At 45.8% G+C, this 16840-nt stretch overlaps 1 protein-coding gene across 1 annotated transcript in view; it reads right to left on the bottom strand.

The window, feature by feature from the left end:
* LOC100120465 (nephrin) overlaps positions 1–16840 on the bottom strand; it is a 324223-nt gene that overhangs the window by 24583 nt on the left and 282800 nt on the right. The window contains exons 10-11 of the mRNA XM_031929953.1: positions 9048–9207; positions 4633–4932 (exon numbers count right to left, since the gene is read on the bottom strand). Of these exons, the coding sequence (XP_031785813.1) occupies positions 4633–4932; positions 9048–9207 (460 nt within the window). The remainder of the gene's footprint in view (positions 1–4632; positions 4933–9047; positions 9208–16840) is intronic.

Genomic DNA, 16840 nt, shown 5'->3' with positions numbered 1-16840 from the left:
CCTAGCATAGAGCTGCTGCCGCTGCGACGCTTTGCATTTCCAGAAAGCGTAATGTAATTTGCGAATTTACATTCGCGCCCGCGCGAGCAATCATCGAGCGCCTGCACACGTGACGTACGTTTGACGCTCATGAAGTGTGTGTACGCCACGCGAGCGACATGTCTATGTATACACAAACACACATATACCTGAAAGTCTCTGCATGTATGCACGGATATACGCTACATAGATATCGCCGAGATAAAGGACGGAAATGCAAGGGCTGCGTAGATATGCATGAGGATACAGGCTTGCCTCTAGGTATACATAAAGGAAAGCAGCTGAGCCCGTGAGTCTAGCAGAAGAGTCAAAGCATAGCACGAGGTGTGGGTACAAATTCGTTGGGAAAAATTTGGAAAGTCTCTATTCGACTCGCTTCGCAAATCGCAATCAATTCTGCGAGAGGATTATTACGGCGCAGGTTTTATTGGGTGAAACGGCAGTCTGCGTCCCTGATGAGAGAATTACCTACTATAAGAGATTTTTCAAAATTATTCATAACTATACTGAATACCGAACTACCACGGTCTCTCGGTGACGCTATAGACACACCGGTAAACACACCTTTCCTCGAGCTGGTTCTCGGCGTTCTTTCGAATTCCCTCCCCTCCACTCCATAAGCTATTGTTTTTATCATTCTCGTAACGACTCAGTGCGTATAGAACAGCAGCTCCTATATAGCTAGCAGCAGACGCACGCGGCGACGCGAGGTGGGCACTTTTATCGTCGCGCTCTCGCTGTATATTTCAGCCTTCGTACGTAGATGCGTTCTATCCGGGCGGTGCTGCCGCTGTGAAATTCCAATATCCCGGGCGCGCTCGGTATCAATGACGACGGGTTCGAAAATAATTTCATTCCGCAGCGGAGTTCGACCGGCCGACGCCACGTATATATATAATGTACACGCCTGTATACGTGTGTATACGGCTATGGGAATGCTCACGATATCGTACTCGCACGTGTATATAATATCTTATACAGAGACTCGCACGCAGGCCGGGAATCACACAGAGTCGCGGCGGCGTTGGAATGAAAGAGACGGAGAAAAGTCGACGAGGAGTCGACTGTTTTCCGCCGCGAGAGCCCCGTCAAATTGGTATTTGCATGGAAAATATAAAAGCTATGAGAGTGCAAACTGTAAAACGGAAAAAGTCGAATGGAAAAAAAGGAGAGCGCGTGGAGCGTTGTTGTCGGCGTAGGACGAGCGGAAAAAGCTCAACATCGATGAAGCATCGAGCTATATGACAAACGCATCGGAAAATCTGTGCGCGCGCGAGCGACGGAGCACGCCGTTCGGCGCGCTTTTAAGCTGCGCCGATACGAGAGAAAGCGAGAGACAGAGGGCGAAAAAGTGCGAGAGAAAGAGAGAGAGAGAGAGAGAGAGAGAGAGAGAGAGAGAGAGAGAGAGGTGCCGTACGAAGTGCAGGACAGGACAAAAGAGAAGAAAGGGCTGCTGGATTTCTTTTTTCTCATTGTTTCGAATAAAAAGTAGAATCGAGGTGGAGGAAGCTCGGCATGACTCGCACTTTTTAAAAAGCCGAATCGTCGGGAGATATACGCTTCGGCGAGAAACGAACCCGTTAACGGTCCTTATCCTGTGTATTGGCATTTATCAGATATGTAAAAGAGATCATTTTTATATATCGTTTTATTCGAAAATATATGTACTCTGTTTTTTGACTGTACGCCAATGAACGCGTTTGATGTTTTTCCATGTCCTTTTTGGATTCACGCGATACGTGGTTCAGGATACTGCGCGTTTGAATTTTAAAACAAATTGGGTATGGTCGAGTTATTTTGATAACGTGTCTACAAGAGGCTGTAAAGATTTTCTGTCCGCATAAAATTTTCATTTATAGCGCGACCGTATAGTAGAACAAGGCAAATCGATATTAAAAAGAGAGAGAAAGAGAGGAATGACTGATTAATTTTTACGAGAGCAAAATATAAACAAAGGCAACGAAGCCGCACCGCGACGATGTATAATGTGTATCGCGTACGATATCTGCGGGCGTAAAAAGCATCAGCTCATTTGATCGACTGCATCGACAGGCCGTTGCCCGTCAAAACGTCGACCCGCCAAGGTGTGCGGTGTATTGTGCATTCATTGTTTAAAGCTCGGGCTATACATGGCGTTTTTATTTTTGATTCAGTTCGGCGCGCAGAGGCGACGCAGTCGCTCGACTGGTGGCCTGCGTCGAGCGAATTAGGCTGGATCTGTAGGGATTGGTATAACAACTGCGCGACGCGACGGATGCCGGGCGAGATTTGAGCGCATAGGTTGCCTGTTGGGGTGGATCGCAACTGAAATACATCGTCGGGCTTCGCGCGGAATAGTGGATGCAGTTTATTCATCGCTCCTTTATTTCGGGATTAAACTGTTGTCGCGTAAATCTCTTGATTTTTCTACGAGAAAAAGTTTTATCCAGAAGCAAAAATCACACATCAAGCTCGCGCGCATTTTTCATTCACATACCGGAAACAAAGCTGTTACATATATATATATATATATATATATATATATATATATATATATATATATATATATATATATATATATATATATATATATATATATATATATATAATATATATATATATATATATATATATATATATATATATATATATATATATACACGCACACACACACACTTTCGTCGGCCATTCTTTCCCATTTGCGAAGAGCCGTAAAAGTGAGCAAGAGAGACGGGGGCAAGATAAGGCGGACTGGGCCAGGCAAATGAGAAAAAAGTAAGATATGAAAACATACGTATAGTGAAGAAGAAGAAGAGGGAGTATAAGAGAGAGAGAGAGAGAGAGAGAGAGAAAGAGAGAGAGAGAGAGAGAGAGAGTCATCTCGCTGCGAAGCAAAGGACGCGCGCACGCACTACTGGGCCAAGTGCGAGAAAAGGAGAGGAGGGTTGAGGCGACAAAAAAAAAATCGTCGCGGAATAATTTGCCAACGCTTATATTTATTCTTTCGAGCTTATCCGCTTATCTGGAGCTTCGGTCTACTCTTGGCGGACGCGAAACCGGACGCGCGGAGAGGAAAAAGACGGCGGCGCGGGCTAAAGCGGAGCGAAGCGTGCTGAAATGGAAATCCCTTTTGAATTATGATAATCCGAAAAGCGGCAAAAACGAGGGTGATGAGTCTGCGCGAGCGCGAGCTCGGATAGATACGGGGCGGCATCAGCGACGACTCTGACGTTTCTTATGTATATAAGAAGCTCTGCGAGTTATTTCCGTGACGAGAGATGTATTTGGGTCTATTTTTAATTTGGTCTCGCGCCAAACTTAGCCCTCGAATTAGGCTCGTTTTCGGGATCCGGCTTCAATATACGGCTTTGCAGGGCTGCTTTCGACGCAACTTCTATTGTACAGGCTTCTTCCCTCTTGACTGTCTTATTTGATTGCCGTCGCTTTCCAGGGGGGAAGCTGTATTCGCGATAGGCAGCCTTCGCTCGGCAAAATCGTTATTATGTTTTGATTGAATCAACTCGAGCGCGGTTGCCGGGGGGATGGAATTCACTCGCGTCAAAAAGCTCAATCGCTCGAGTCAAGCACTAACGATAGTTCGAGATGGAAAATCAGGAGCAACTATATCCACCACAATATTTATATACACAAGTTGTACTGTGAACACAGTGTGCCAAAAATTTGTTCAAAACTCCCGCGCAGTTTATCCTTTGGGAGTATATATAGGTGTATATATAAGGACTCATCCGACGACCCGAGCAAGTTACGCCATCAGCATCAATACGAGCGATGCCCCGGCTAAGTTGGCATAGCCCGCAGGAGTAATCGATAACGGCATTATGAATGCATAAATCAGCCGCACCCGAGCTTCTTGACTTTATAAAAAGCGTAAAAAAATGGTGGGGCATGCGTCCAAAACACTTGTTTCCTAATTGTACATGTTTAGAACAATGCAAAACCACGTTCCAACGCTGAAAAAGTGCCTTCGGACACTGTTTTCTCGGTCCCTAAAATTCGTCAAAAAATAGCCATTGTTCAACGGCATGTGCCTAATACGTAAGGGCACAAATAGAAAATATGTATCGGTAGGATGAAAGCACGGGAAAAGAGCTTGATTTGGTCAAGTTACATGCAATTGAAAATATAGAAAAATCACGAAAAAGCTACGAATTTCTTGGCTCCGAAAACTCCTGCAATTTTCATCATTTGTCCACATTTTCAATCGTTTCTTTTTCCGTTATTTCACCGAACCGATGCACATTTTTGTGTGCCCTCGTGCATTAGGTACGTGTCGTTGAACAATGGGTACTTTTCGACGAATTTGAGGGGCCGAGAAAACTGTGTCCCAATTAGGCACTTTTTCAGTGTTGCAACGTAGTTTTGCATTGTTTCAAACATGTACTATTAGAAAATAATTTTTTTCGCCATATTTGAAGTCAAGAAAGTGTATTTTTTGCGTAGAATTCCCCATGCATATAACCTGCATTGTACATATAATATAGGAGGAGCTGAGAGAAGCCGCAAGAGCGCATATAAATCTCCGCAGCGAATTCCATTATATTATATTGTAACCCCCAGGTGTGAAAATAAAGTAAAAAAATAGTGGCAGCTCACCTGCAGCGACGAGTTGAAAGAGGCACGGCCTCGACTGGATCCCGACGATGTTCTCCGCCCAGCAGGAGAGGGTGCCATAGTCGAGATCGGTGGTGGGTTTGTAGGTGAGTATGCTTAGTCCGCCAGCTGGCTCGACGGAGAAGCGCTTGGCCGGAACCTCGAGGGTTTCGCCACTGTTGTTGAACTTCCAGCGGAAGCTGTGAGCCGGAGGATCGGCTTCGACTCTGCACGCGATCTCCAGAGACTCGCCTCGAGATGCGCCCACCACCACGATCCTGTCCTCCTTACAGACCGGTGCATCTGCGATAACGTCAAAACGTTGTGTATACATAAACGAATTTGGTAAACAACAACATTCGCCGAAAAAATAATCTATAAGATCTATTCATCATCCGGAATATACGAGAATGAATAAAAGAAACAATCGTCCGATTAATTCAACTCGTGCAGTATTGATATTGATTTTCAATACTATACGCGCGGCGTAGTGTGTAATAAGGACATTTTCAAACCTCTCATCTGTCGCGCTACCGAAGCTGCGCAGTACGTCGAACGAAGGAAAATATTTTTTCGGGCTCGGCGCAACAGCCATGTCCCAATGTTAAAAGTGATTTCTCGGTTATGTCACAGGGAGACGTTATGGAAATCGCTGCCGCCGCCGCCGCGCATATTCCACTTGGCACGAGAATATTCGCATTTTCTGTTTTCCTTTGCCTCTCGAGCTTCGTCGGGCATATCTTTGCCCCTCGCACTACCTCCCGTACAAGTTTATCGGACAGGTGTTATTGCGCGCGCGCGAGCGCGAGTACGAAGGGAGTAGAGACGTTCGTCACGGTGCAGCAAATCCCGGAAATAAGCGCGCACGCGGACAGAAAAGGTTACGGATTCGAAAAATTCTATGGAAATGGGGATGTGGACGCAAGAGACGGCGCGATACCGCTTTTGTTTCCCCACCCCACTCTCTCCCTCTCTCTCTCTCTCTCTCTCTCTCTCTCTCTCTCTCTCTCTCTCTCTCTCTCTCTCTCTCTCTCTCGCAATTCCGCGCGCGCCGCGAAATTAATTCCAGCAGACGTGTATCGCGCCCGCGCGCGAGCGAGCCTCTCGGTCTTTTTTATTCTTGGCTTGCTCGCAGCTTCTCTCTCTCTCTCTCTCTCTCTCTCTTTCTTTTTTTCATAATTTCTCGTTCTCTATTTTCATCCGGTTTCCAGTGCGGCCGTCGCTGCCGACGCTGGTTTTTATAACGAGATTAAGAGCAGATGGCGGACGTTTTCTTTTGGTCAATGAGAATTATGCTTCGAACGTCCCTTCCATTATTTCGCACGCGAGCGCGCGGTTATACATTTCATCCCACTTTTGTTTTACCTCGGCGGTCGGCCTCCGCGCGGGCTTTTTATTAATGATGCTCGTATTCTTTGGAGTTATGCAAAATATGGATATAACTGCAATCTAAAATACATTTGTAAAGAATTAATTTTGAATCCGCTCGCTCGCGGGCTTATTGTGAGCGCGGTGATTCAATTCCCCGGAGTCTCGCATTGTTCGCAGCTCTACTGTAATCTGACTAATGTTTTATTCGCTTTTCGCGTGAAATTCCGAAAATACACAATTTACTCGCAATTTACATTCAACTGCTTGATGATATTTTTGTATATAACACGTACGATGTCGTGGCTCGCGAATAGTGGTAATCTGACTAATGTACAGATTTTATCATTTTGCAGTTTAAAATTATATAGCATGACCAAAAAAAACCTCAGCGTTGGATGATATTCTTGTACTCTGATTGTGACGGAGTCGCGTTTGCATTCGTTGCGAAAGGGTGAAAATAGAATTTTTACTCTGTTACATAGAGCCCTAGACAATAACTTCGTTTCAAAGCTGTATTTCCAGTAATTTAGTTTTTGGTGCATTCCAATTTAAAGCACGCAATCAAATTCCATTTTTACGTGTATATTTTAAAGTTTGAATATAATACAAAAGACTTCAGTTCAAAGTGTGGAAACCTCAATTATCTTCAATCGTTTTACGTCGTGTTCTATTCGGCGCGACGCGGCGTCAATCAAATTCACGACATAGACACACGTCGATCTAGTAAAATTAAAATTTGACTTGATGTACATTTTGCATTTTTCATTTGCTTCTTGCGAAATATTAAATAACGCGAAAGAAGTTGTTACTCACGGAAGCGAATATTTGAATCTATTTAAAACTGTAGAAAAAGAACTCAATCACTTTAGTTGCGGGAGAAAATTGAGATTCGATTACAAAAAACAGAAATCCATTATTATTAAGCTTGAAGTGAATGTTATATCTATCGCTTTTATCGATGACTAATTATATTATCTTTGAGAGTGACATAACCGTATTATCTTGGTGTTCAGCTCGTCAAAGTATTTCCGCACATCATAGCGTCGAGTGAAAATTCGCACAAATTTAAAACGGGTGCCCACCGGAAGAAACGAGAAGAGAGTAACTGTCCCTAATTGCGGAAAATCTATCGCGTCTCAAAATAATCCTTTCACACGCCCTTCTCATACACACTGAGAGGTATACGCGGGCAAAGCTTCACAGCCATTGAAAAGCCATCGAAAGTTGCCCGATCAAACGCATGTCAAGCCGTCGCTCAGCGGCCGCTCCCAATGATTGATCCCTCTGCGACTAATCTCCCCTCTAAATACCGCGTAATCTCGACTCGCAGAAGAGTCTTCGTTCGATAGTCCGACTCCCTTCCTCGAACACTGCTGAATGACGAGTCGTCCGCGAGCATCCAACCTAATGAAGTGCGCGTCGCTGCTCATTTAATCGATCGATAATCTGGCCGACATACGTTGAGCCCGATTTCCTCGCACGAGCGCGCGCGCTCGCGGCCGAATGGACGATAAGAGCTTGCACTAGGATTATGCGAGAGACGCGCACCGGCCGGGCACTAAGCTCCTTAGCCTCGTTCGGCTAATGAAATGCGCGGAGCCAGAGCCGGAAAACGCAACAGCCCAGTAATGATAATAGTCGTCGAGAGAAGCTCTGGCAGAAGAGTCGCCAGCATACGGCGGATACCTCGTGTACTATACGCTATACCCGAAAATGCGTTGCTCCTTGATTTTTCGATCAATATAAGCCAGCAGCTGCATGCCCTGTACAGAACCGAAAAATATGAAAACAGAGAGCCGCCATGTCTTTTTCGTGTATAAGCAACCTCAATAAGCTAAAACCCAGAGAAGAAGCTTGACCAACGGCGAAACACACGAGTCGACGCGACGCCTTGTTTTGTACAATAAAAGCCAAGTGTGAGCGCACACGAGAGAGAGAGAGAGAGAGAGAGAGAGAGAGAGAGGGCTGCGAAGAGACGAAAGAGAGAGAGGGGAAGAGATAGAGAGAAGACGCGCGGCTTTCCGAGCACGCCCATGCATTTTGTCAGCCGGCGACTTTTATGAGCGTCGTCGTCACCTAGACCCGAATCGTTCGTTCGACTCGAGTAATGCAAACGGCCGAGGCTATATGCATGGATACGTATGTATATCTATGGAAGCTCGGCTGTTATTCTTGCGAGCTTGCAGCGTCGGGGAACGAGATGAAGGCGTGTGCGTGTGTCTGTGCGTGTGTCGTAACTCGTCGTAATGCGCCGTATAGCTGCGTGAAAATAGCCTCGAGCACGAGGAAGGGTATAACGCGACGAGTTCATTGCGTCGACAAGAGGCGAGCCTCTCGTCACTATCCGTGCGATATGAGCCGCTTTCAGGATACGAGCTGATATAACTAAAGTTGAGTGCCGCGATGAGTAGCACAACTCGCCTTTCGCCAAACTTTCCGCGATTATCGTTTCTTTCATTCGCGACCCCCCCCCCCCCCCGAGATATATAGTTGCACGTAGCTACTTGCGAACTCGTCGAGCCCATTTGTCTTGAGGACGAGCGATGGAGTCAACGAAAATTCCAACGCTCGCATCTTACATCGGTCGCGCATAGATTTACATATGAAATCCGCGGCGTCGTCGTCTTGCCGTGCAATCAGCCGTTCGGCTGCACACAACTGCGTTTCTCGATCGTGAAACGAGATTCGCGACCATGGCTTTGACGCGATTGCGCCAGCCGCACATACCCTTGCATACGGAATAAAAAATGCACGGGGGCGTCCTCTTCGCGCAAGAGGCTTGTATGTATATATAGGTATTTTTCTCGCTACTCTCCACGTCGCGTATTCTTTCTCGCGCGCGACGTTGTACTTCGACGCGCAAGAACATATCATAAACGAAAATTGCATATGAAAAATGTATATGCAACGGGCTAAGTATACTTCTGAAATATTTACAAGATTCAGCCGTGCGAGCAAGATTATTTCTGAGAGACGCGGATGAATGAATAGACGTTGTTTTTCTTCTCCAAAGGCATCGCGAAAGATCGATGAATAGGGATACTCACACTTTATGCGAAATTCAAGTGGCTCGCTCCTGGTTTCCTGGATACTGTTGGTTGCCGCGCACACGTACATCCCGGCGCTGTTCCGAGTCACCCTTTGCAGCACGAGGCTTTGAAACGAGATGACGATCCTGGCGGACGTGTTGTGCGTCAGCGCGACTCCCTGGAATCAGAAGGAGAAAGAGCAAACAAAGGATTAATCACTCTGCGATCCGATCTTTCGAACGGAAAGAATTTGTCATATAACCGCGCATGCATATACAGTATAGAGCGAGGATTCGATCCTGCAGCCCGCGCAGCCGAACGTAACGGCCGCTTCGCGCAGCTGGGTAATTTTTAATTGATATCTCGTTCTCTCTCTCTCTCTCTCTCTCTCTCTCTCTACCTCGTCGTTCCTTCATCGGCAGATCGCGAAACAAAGCCGAAAGGAGCCATCGAAGCGTAAGGATTATTCAATATGTGGCGAAGCGTGTGCTCGCGCTCGCGTTGATTCTTCCTCTGCCTCGAAAATTTGCCTCCGTTCGCGCGGGATATTGCAAGTTTTAATGGACGAGCACTTTTTCGCTCGTAGCGCGCACGCTTGAATTGCTCGAGTTGGCGAGCCAAGTGGAAAAAGCGCAGCTACGGTCAGACGCGCCACCTCTGCCGCGTGAAATCAGACGTGGATTTCGCTGTTTAAAACCTGGTTGCCCCCCCCCCCCCTCTCTTTCTCTCTCCGTCCAGTCCAGATCCGATTTTGATCTGAGCGACAGAGCGGCGCAACGACGGGTGTGGTATTATTTTCCCCGCGGTTTACAGATTCTTCCGCATCCATACGTAAATTTGAGAGCATTAAGAGATAATCTCTTAATGAAATCACTGTAAATTCGTACTCATTGCAACAAAACTGCATTGAGAGTAGGTCGACCGCGTCATTTGGGCTAATCAGTGCGCGAATGGAGGATCGTCGCTGCTTCTTTTGTATCGTCTATTCTCTGCGCGGAAAGTAGCGGCACACCCCCGCGGGCATACGTCAGAAATATTCAGCTTCGAAGTTCTCTTTCTTCCTTCCGCGCCGGCTCCACATAGCGCCCAAGGTTTTTCTTTCTGCCTTATAACCTTTCCTTTCTTTTTTCCCGGGCTTTCGTGCGCTTCTTTGGTGCCCGACACTATACGACTCTTTTCTCCATTACACGGGAGGCAACTGCGCGTTCTCTCTTTCCCTGTCTCTCTCTCTCTCTCTCTCTCTCTCTCTCTCTCTCTCTCTCTCTCTCTCACTCACTTCATCGTTCTTTCTCGTTTGGCTCCTATCTTTTTCCGCCGATCCAATGAAATCTACTCGCCGATGCGCGAAGACAATTCGAAATCGATTTGAAACGAGACCATTTGAATCTGCTTCCCCCTTCGCCTCGTTGTCCCCTCGTCCTTTGCTGCCTATTCGGCTTCCTATATATATATATGTATATATCTCCGCCTTCATAGATGCAGCCGCTCACGCGGTTACACGAGTCGTCGAAGAAAAACAAAGGAGCGCTATATGCATCCATAGGATGCTTGCGCTTATTAAAAATAAAACGGCCGGGAGATTGATTTCAGCGGGGATCGTATTGTAATTCCCCACAGAAATAAAATCACGACAATGGCATCAGGGAAAAAACCACGCGGAAAGCTCCTATAACGCGGGGATGTTCGTGCATCGTTTTTCCGATGAGCTGATGAAAATGCCTGCGATCATCTGGAGGAGATTCGAGTTTGTCGAGTTTTGGAAATCGAGCTGCAAATTCCAAAAATTACAAGAGAGAAGGTAATCCAGAGAGAAAAACTTCAGTCCGTTGTGTTCGCGGAAAAGCTAGTTCAGTCCCCGAAAGGTGTATACAGTTGACAGAAATTATATTTTCGTATAAAAGCGCAGTATCTCAATAAGTTAGGAACGCACAGTTGAATTTCATCATTTCGTCGAAAAAGCACGCAGCTTCGCTTGCGAAGAAATCTCGCTCAACGGGGAAGAAGCCGAACAAAAGCACGCGCACACACGTGCGGCACGCATGAGCCGAAAGCCCCGGCATAGCAAAGTCGGCGGAAAAAGAAAAACTCCGCGCAGTGTACGTCGAGAGTCGGAAGAAACGAGGGAGAAAGAGAAGTCGCGCTGTATGTTTCCGTCTATTAACGAAACTAACTCGATTAAACTAGATTGTAATCTATGTAGCCCCGTCGCGCCACCAGCAGCTGCAGCCTGCGGTCGAGTCTCGGTAAGGCGGTTTAGCGCGCTTAGCATAGGTTAAGCCTCGGTTAAATCCTGGGGTTTACCTTCGATTACTCCTATGCGGTAAGAGACAGAAGAGAGCGAGAAAGGAAGGAGGGAAGGGGGTACCCGTTACCCTCTGCGGTCGTCGCGGCTGTAGTCGAGGTATCCTGATTCTTCCGACTTCGATGATGACGACTCCGAAGAGGCGCGCTGATGAGCTACGCTCTAAATCAGGCCTTGCCCCGGGATATATCCCGGGACACTTTTTGTCTGCGGAAACGTCTCGTTCTATGCGAGTGTAACTTGGTTGGTTACGCCCCCGCCTCGGATTCCCTTCAAAATTGCGCAACATTTTTGCCTCCGCACACACGTATGTCGAGGTGGATTCCTCGCGCTTTGGAATTCAAGTGCCGAGTGAAGACAGCTGCGCATGTCGCAGAGAGAAACTATCCCGGGACTTTCGAGGAACAATCCGGTCTATGTAGCAGCCGTCGAATCGTCAAAGAGAGGGGAAGCGGGGTCGACCATCGACAAAGGAATCGGCGATGCGTCAGACAAACGGAGAGCTAAAACATCTATAGCCATGGAAATGCGACACTGTACGCAAGGCCGGCTGCGCGAGGAAAAAGAGTCAGTTATCCGCACTGTGTACAAATCAGCTCAGCCATTGCTGCTTGGGAATTCGAAATCTCTGCGCGTATAGCTGTACCTTGTCCAAAAGTTTCGATTTATCTCTGAGACTGCGCGCTTTTGCTGCTGCTCGCGCGAGGATAAGTGTTTCGAGCCGGCTTCGTGTTTAGCACTCAGCGGTAGCGGCGAACTTTGGTGCGGGAGGAGAGCACTCGTGGTTTTCTGATTCGACGGCAAACGGGATGAATTAAAAGCGCTCGAGCTAACATTCATCTCCGGACGACGAACTATAAATTTGACGTCGGTCCCCACACCGGGCGGGCGCACGTGCTCGAAAAGTGAAGACCGTGGAAGAGTAATGGGTTTTCGATTGAGCCATTCCATCCTCTGTCCAGAATTCTCCACCCCACGGTCGCATTCTCACGGCCGTAATCCTCTCTCTCTCTCTCTCTCTCTCTCTCTCTCTCTCTCTCTCTCTATCGCTCGCTTGTCTCTATAATATAGCCGATGACCCTTCCGCGCGAAACGCGTTCTTCGCGTGCACTTGTACCTTATACGAGGATCGATCTGCCGTGGGCCGCAGGAAAAATCCTTAAAGGAGATAGAGACAGAGAGAGAAAGAGAGAGAGGCGCGACACGATTGGTTAACCCGAGGCCGCAGCGCAGACAAGTTCTGCGGATTCTTTTCGCGCGCAGCCCAGAGAGACGACTTCTGCAGAGGCACATTCCGGTCAAGCGGAGGCAGCGCACTAATTCCTTGAAAAATTGCCTACAAGCTAATGTCCGCGCACTCCCGTTCTCTCTCTCTCTCTCTCTCTCTCTCTCTCTCTCTCTCTCTCTCTCTCTCGCTTCGTGCGCGTTTCCCCTTTTGGTCTGCGGGCTTTGGACACCGTCGCTATGCTCTCCGCGAAGAATTCGTCCCGCTGCTGCTAATGATTTTCGCTGCAGCCACGCAATCGAGATAGAGGGAGGAGAGTAAGACCCTTTTTTAGCGGTACCCCGGGCCTTCCATAGGCGGAGCGTTTGACTCCACGAGTCTTTTGTGGATTTTTCGAGATACCTTTGAGGACTTTTTACTGCGCGTACGCCAACGTTGTTCCCGGAAAAACGCTCGACAGGTCTTCGATACTCGGGAGGAAAGACTTGTCGATTTAAGATTGGTTCTCGCACATCGCTTTGCAAAATTTATTCTTTTCGGGAATGAGGCTTGAGCAGCGGTGCAATTCTCGAGAAACTAAATTACTGATTCTCTCACTCTCGAATAGCATATATAGCAGAGGTAAATTCTCGGTATCGTCATTTGAATTTTAAATGAGCTTTTAGCCCGCTAAATACTCGATGAGAGTCTCAATTTTTCCGAGATCTCCTCTGACTGACTATATATGGGTCTCGCATGGCTATATACGCGGCGTACGCGCGGTTCACGCATGGCAAGCTTTAGACTCGAGCGCGAGCTCTCTTAGCGAAAACCTACTTTTTAACTGCCTCGCTTGCTTCGTCTCTTTTTATGCATGCTGTCTTTCTTTTGATCGCTTGCTTCCGTGCCTGTCGGTCTTTTCCAGAAGTTCTTCTCTAAGCGGGTTCGTGTGTACGTACGACGACCGCCAGCCCCGCTAGCAGCTTTATACGGTCCTTGTTTCATTACGTTTTTGCGCTGTATAGGATCAAGGATTAAGATTACGCACATCGATATTAAAATATGACTAGACGTATCTAAACCCTTCATTTCTCTATAACTGGAGGTTTCCTGTTCGCATTGCGACCATGCAAACCGCAAAACTCGATCGCGGTTATATAAAAGATGCTCGGAGCTCGCTGCCACAGTAGCCTTTTGCCTCGCGAAACTTCAGGGTTTGCCTGTTACCCTAACTCCGTGAGCTTCTTTTTGCTCGTGACCCGTCCAGTAGCAGCGATGGACTCCGTTAAGCTCTTGTTAGACGTACGTCTTGAAGATAGATCGAATGCTGCTTCGAACATTCATGCTTTGATCTTTGATTCAAAGGGGAATTTAAACGTGACATAGCTATATATTCGCGATATCATATATATATATATATATATATATATATATATATACTAGTGGGGCTCCGCCCCCCTGCTCGCTTCGCTCGCCAATCCCCTATTGTAGTTTCTGTGTGATTTTATCTTCAAAATTTTATTTTCATGAACTGATAATTATGTTCTGGATGCACAGTCGGGTCTGAGCCGCCGTCAAGGTAGGACGTGTTTATATTCTCGGGCGTCAGAGCTTAAATCAGTCAACATTCCGCCGCTTGTGATAGTGTGCTCGGTTACAGTGAACTTAAACAAAGTTGTGCTTCGGCACTTTTAGTGCCTTAAAGTGCAAAACTTTCTTACCACAGCAATGAGCTCTTCCGACAACGGGGGTGCTCTTGCAACTCAGAGTTCCCCACATAAACCAAATGACTCCATGAAAAGCAAATCCTCGTTATCGTACTCTCAAGTTACTGAACAATCAATGTTTCCTAAAAAGGAGCAAGCCATCATCACTGACTCTGTAGAAGGATTACAAATCAAAGATTATGTTCTCGCCATTGGCGGCCTCGTTGGTCCCGAAAATATACGATTCGCCTCAAGAATTTCCCAAGGCCGAGTCTGTTTATATCTTAGTACCCGTGAGCTCGCTGACAAAGTCACGGCCAAAGACACGCCAATACACATCGGCCCTCATTCTCTCACATTGAGACCGCTTGTTTCAAAATCCAAGAGAATCATCATTTCTAACGTATGTCCTATCATACCGCACTCCGTACTTATGAATAAGCTACTAGAATACGAAATCAAGCCCGTTTCACAGATATCTTTTCTCAGGGCTGGTATTAACGAACCAAACTACTCGCACATTATGAGTTTTCGTCGGCAAATGTACATTCATACGGACGACGTCTCCAAGATTCCAGATTCAATACAAATCAATTTTGACGACACCACATACTGGATATATCTCTCGAGCGACAAGCTTAATTGTTTCTTATGCAAAGAAGAGGGGCATTTAGCCAAACACTGTCACAATCTAAACCAATATCAAAATTTAGATGCAACCACAGAAAATCAAGCCGATCCTAACTCTGCTCCTCCTTTCTCTGACCAATCTATTCTATCGGATATTAACTCCGAAGCACCGTCATCACAAGACCAATTAAGTCCTACTCCTGTCCTCAACCCAGAACCCACAGATAAACTAACTTCGCAACCTCTCTCCTTGGAACAAATGCCCACTAAGCAATTGAACTCAGGCTTCAAACGCCCTTTAAGTGTATCTTCTCAAGCAAGCAGTACAGAACAACAAACGAAACAACCCAAAACGAATTTACCAATAACTCATAAGCGCAGGCAACAACAAGATAAGAAACTGTGCTCCATCTCGGAAATCGACGCTCAACTAGAATCTGCTAAGATGTATACCTCCCAAAATTCAAATGCTTATCCTATCGACTTAGATAAATTCAAAGACTTCCTTCTTTCTACATACGGCAACTCAAATATTTTAGAAATTGCAAAAACATATACCGAAAACACCAATGGCCTTATTTTGATGTTGGATGATGCCTATGGACATTCCAACAGCAGAACCTTGAAATCAAGAATCACAAGGATTAAAAAGAAAATTTTGAATGATTCCACTTCTGCATCTGAGGAATCCAACGACGATTCAGAGCACGCTTTGCAGCCTAAAAATGGATAGTTCAACGCAAACTTCACTAACTAACTTCAATCTCAAGATTGTCTTTTGGAACGCCAGAAGTATTTCCCTCCGAAAAGAAGAACTTCCTGATCTCCTTAAAGATATTGACATTCTTGTGTGCGTCGAGAGCTGGTTAAACAACAAGTGTACCAATTTCCAATTTCCAGGATTTGTTACGTTTCGAAAGGATAGGGTAAGATCCTCAGGGGGAGGTCTCCTTCTCCTCATACGAAAAAACATTGCGTATAAAGAAATCGATAATCTAATTATTCCAAATGAATCGGTCGAATTTTGTGGTGTCCGTATCACAAACACCTCTCCGAGTTTCAACTTGTATGCATGCTATAGAGCCCCTGGTGTCGCCTTAAGCCTTGAGAACTGGGAAACACTTTTTGCAAATTTTGATCCAAATCAGAACAATGTTTTAATGGGAGATTTCAATTCTCATCACCACATTTGGAATTGTAAAAAAACAGATACTAATGGTAAAAATCTCCTTCAATGTATAAAAAATTCTAATTTTTACATTCACAACACTGACACGCTCACACATATCGATACTACCTCTTCATCAAACATCGACCTTATTATTTCCAGTAACTCGTTAATAGATCGCATCGAAACTCAGGCTCATAGCGACACTTTAGGCTCCGACCATTACCCGATTTATGTATTGCTAAACACCCAAAAATCGATTTACCTTCAAAAATCTCTTAAAATCAGGTCGCTTCGCACTAATTGGGTTAATGTAGACAATGATCTTCAATCAAATTATCTCTCTTTTTTCTCGGCGAATTTTGACTCTCTAAGTCCCATGAAAAAATACGAATTTTTTGTTGAAACTGTCTCGAATGCTATCATGCAAAATACACCTCAAAAGAAAATTGTAAACCCGAGAATTCACAGGAACCCAGTTTCCTGGTGGGACTCGGAGTGTCAAAATATTAAAGATATGAGAAACCAAGCCTTCAAAAAATGGGAAAAGTCACGAAACTTAAACGACTTTATAGAATTCAAAAGACTTAGGGCCATCGCACGCAAGACTTTCAAAATAAAAAAGAGAGACGATTTCATTGAATTTGCACAGAGTCTTAGCTGTCTTTCTAGCAATAAATACGTATGGGAAAAATCAAAAATTCTGAAAAACAAATGGGTCAAGGTTACGCCGTCACACCTGACTCAAAATCTTCAGACCGAGAATAAAATCAAAGCAATAAACAAAATTTGCCCTCCGTG

Source organism: Nasonia vitripennis, chromosome 4 (assembly GCF_009193385.2).
Source record: "Nasonia vitripennis strain AsymCx chromosome 4, Nvit_psr_1.1, whole genome shotgun sequence".
NCBI classification, from domain to species: Eukaryota; Metazoa; Arthropoda; class Insecta; order Hymenoptera; family Pteromalidae; genus Nasonia; species Nasonia vitripennis.
Note: the sequence above shows the minus strand (reverse complement) of the source record. Positions and strands in the feature narration are given on the sequence as shown.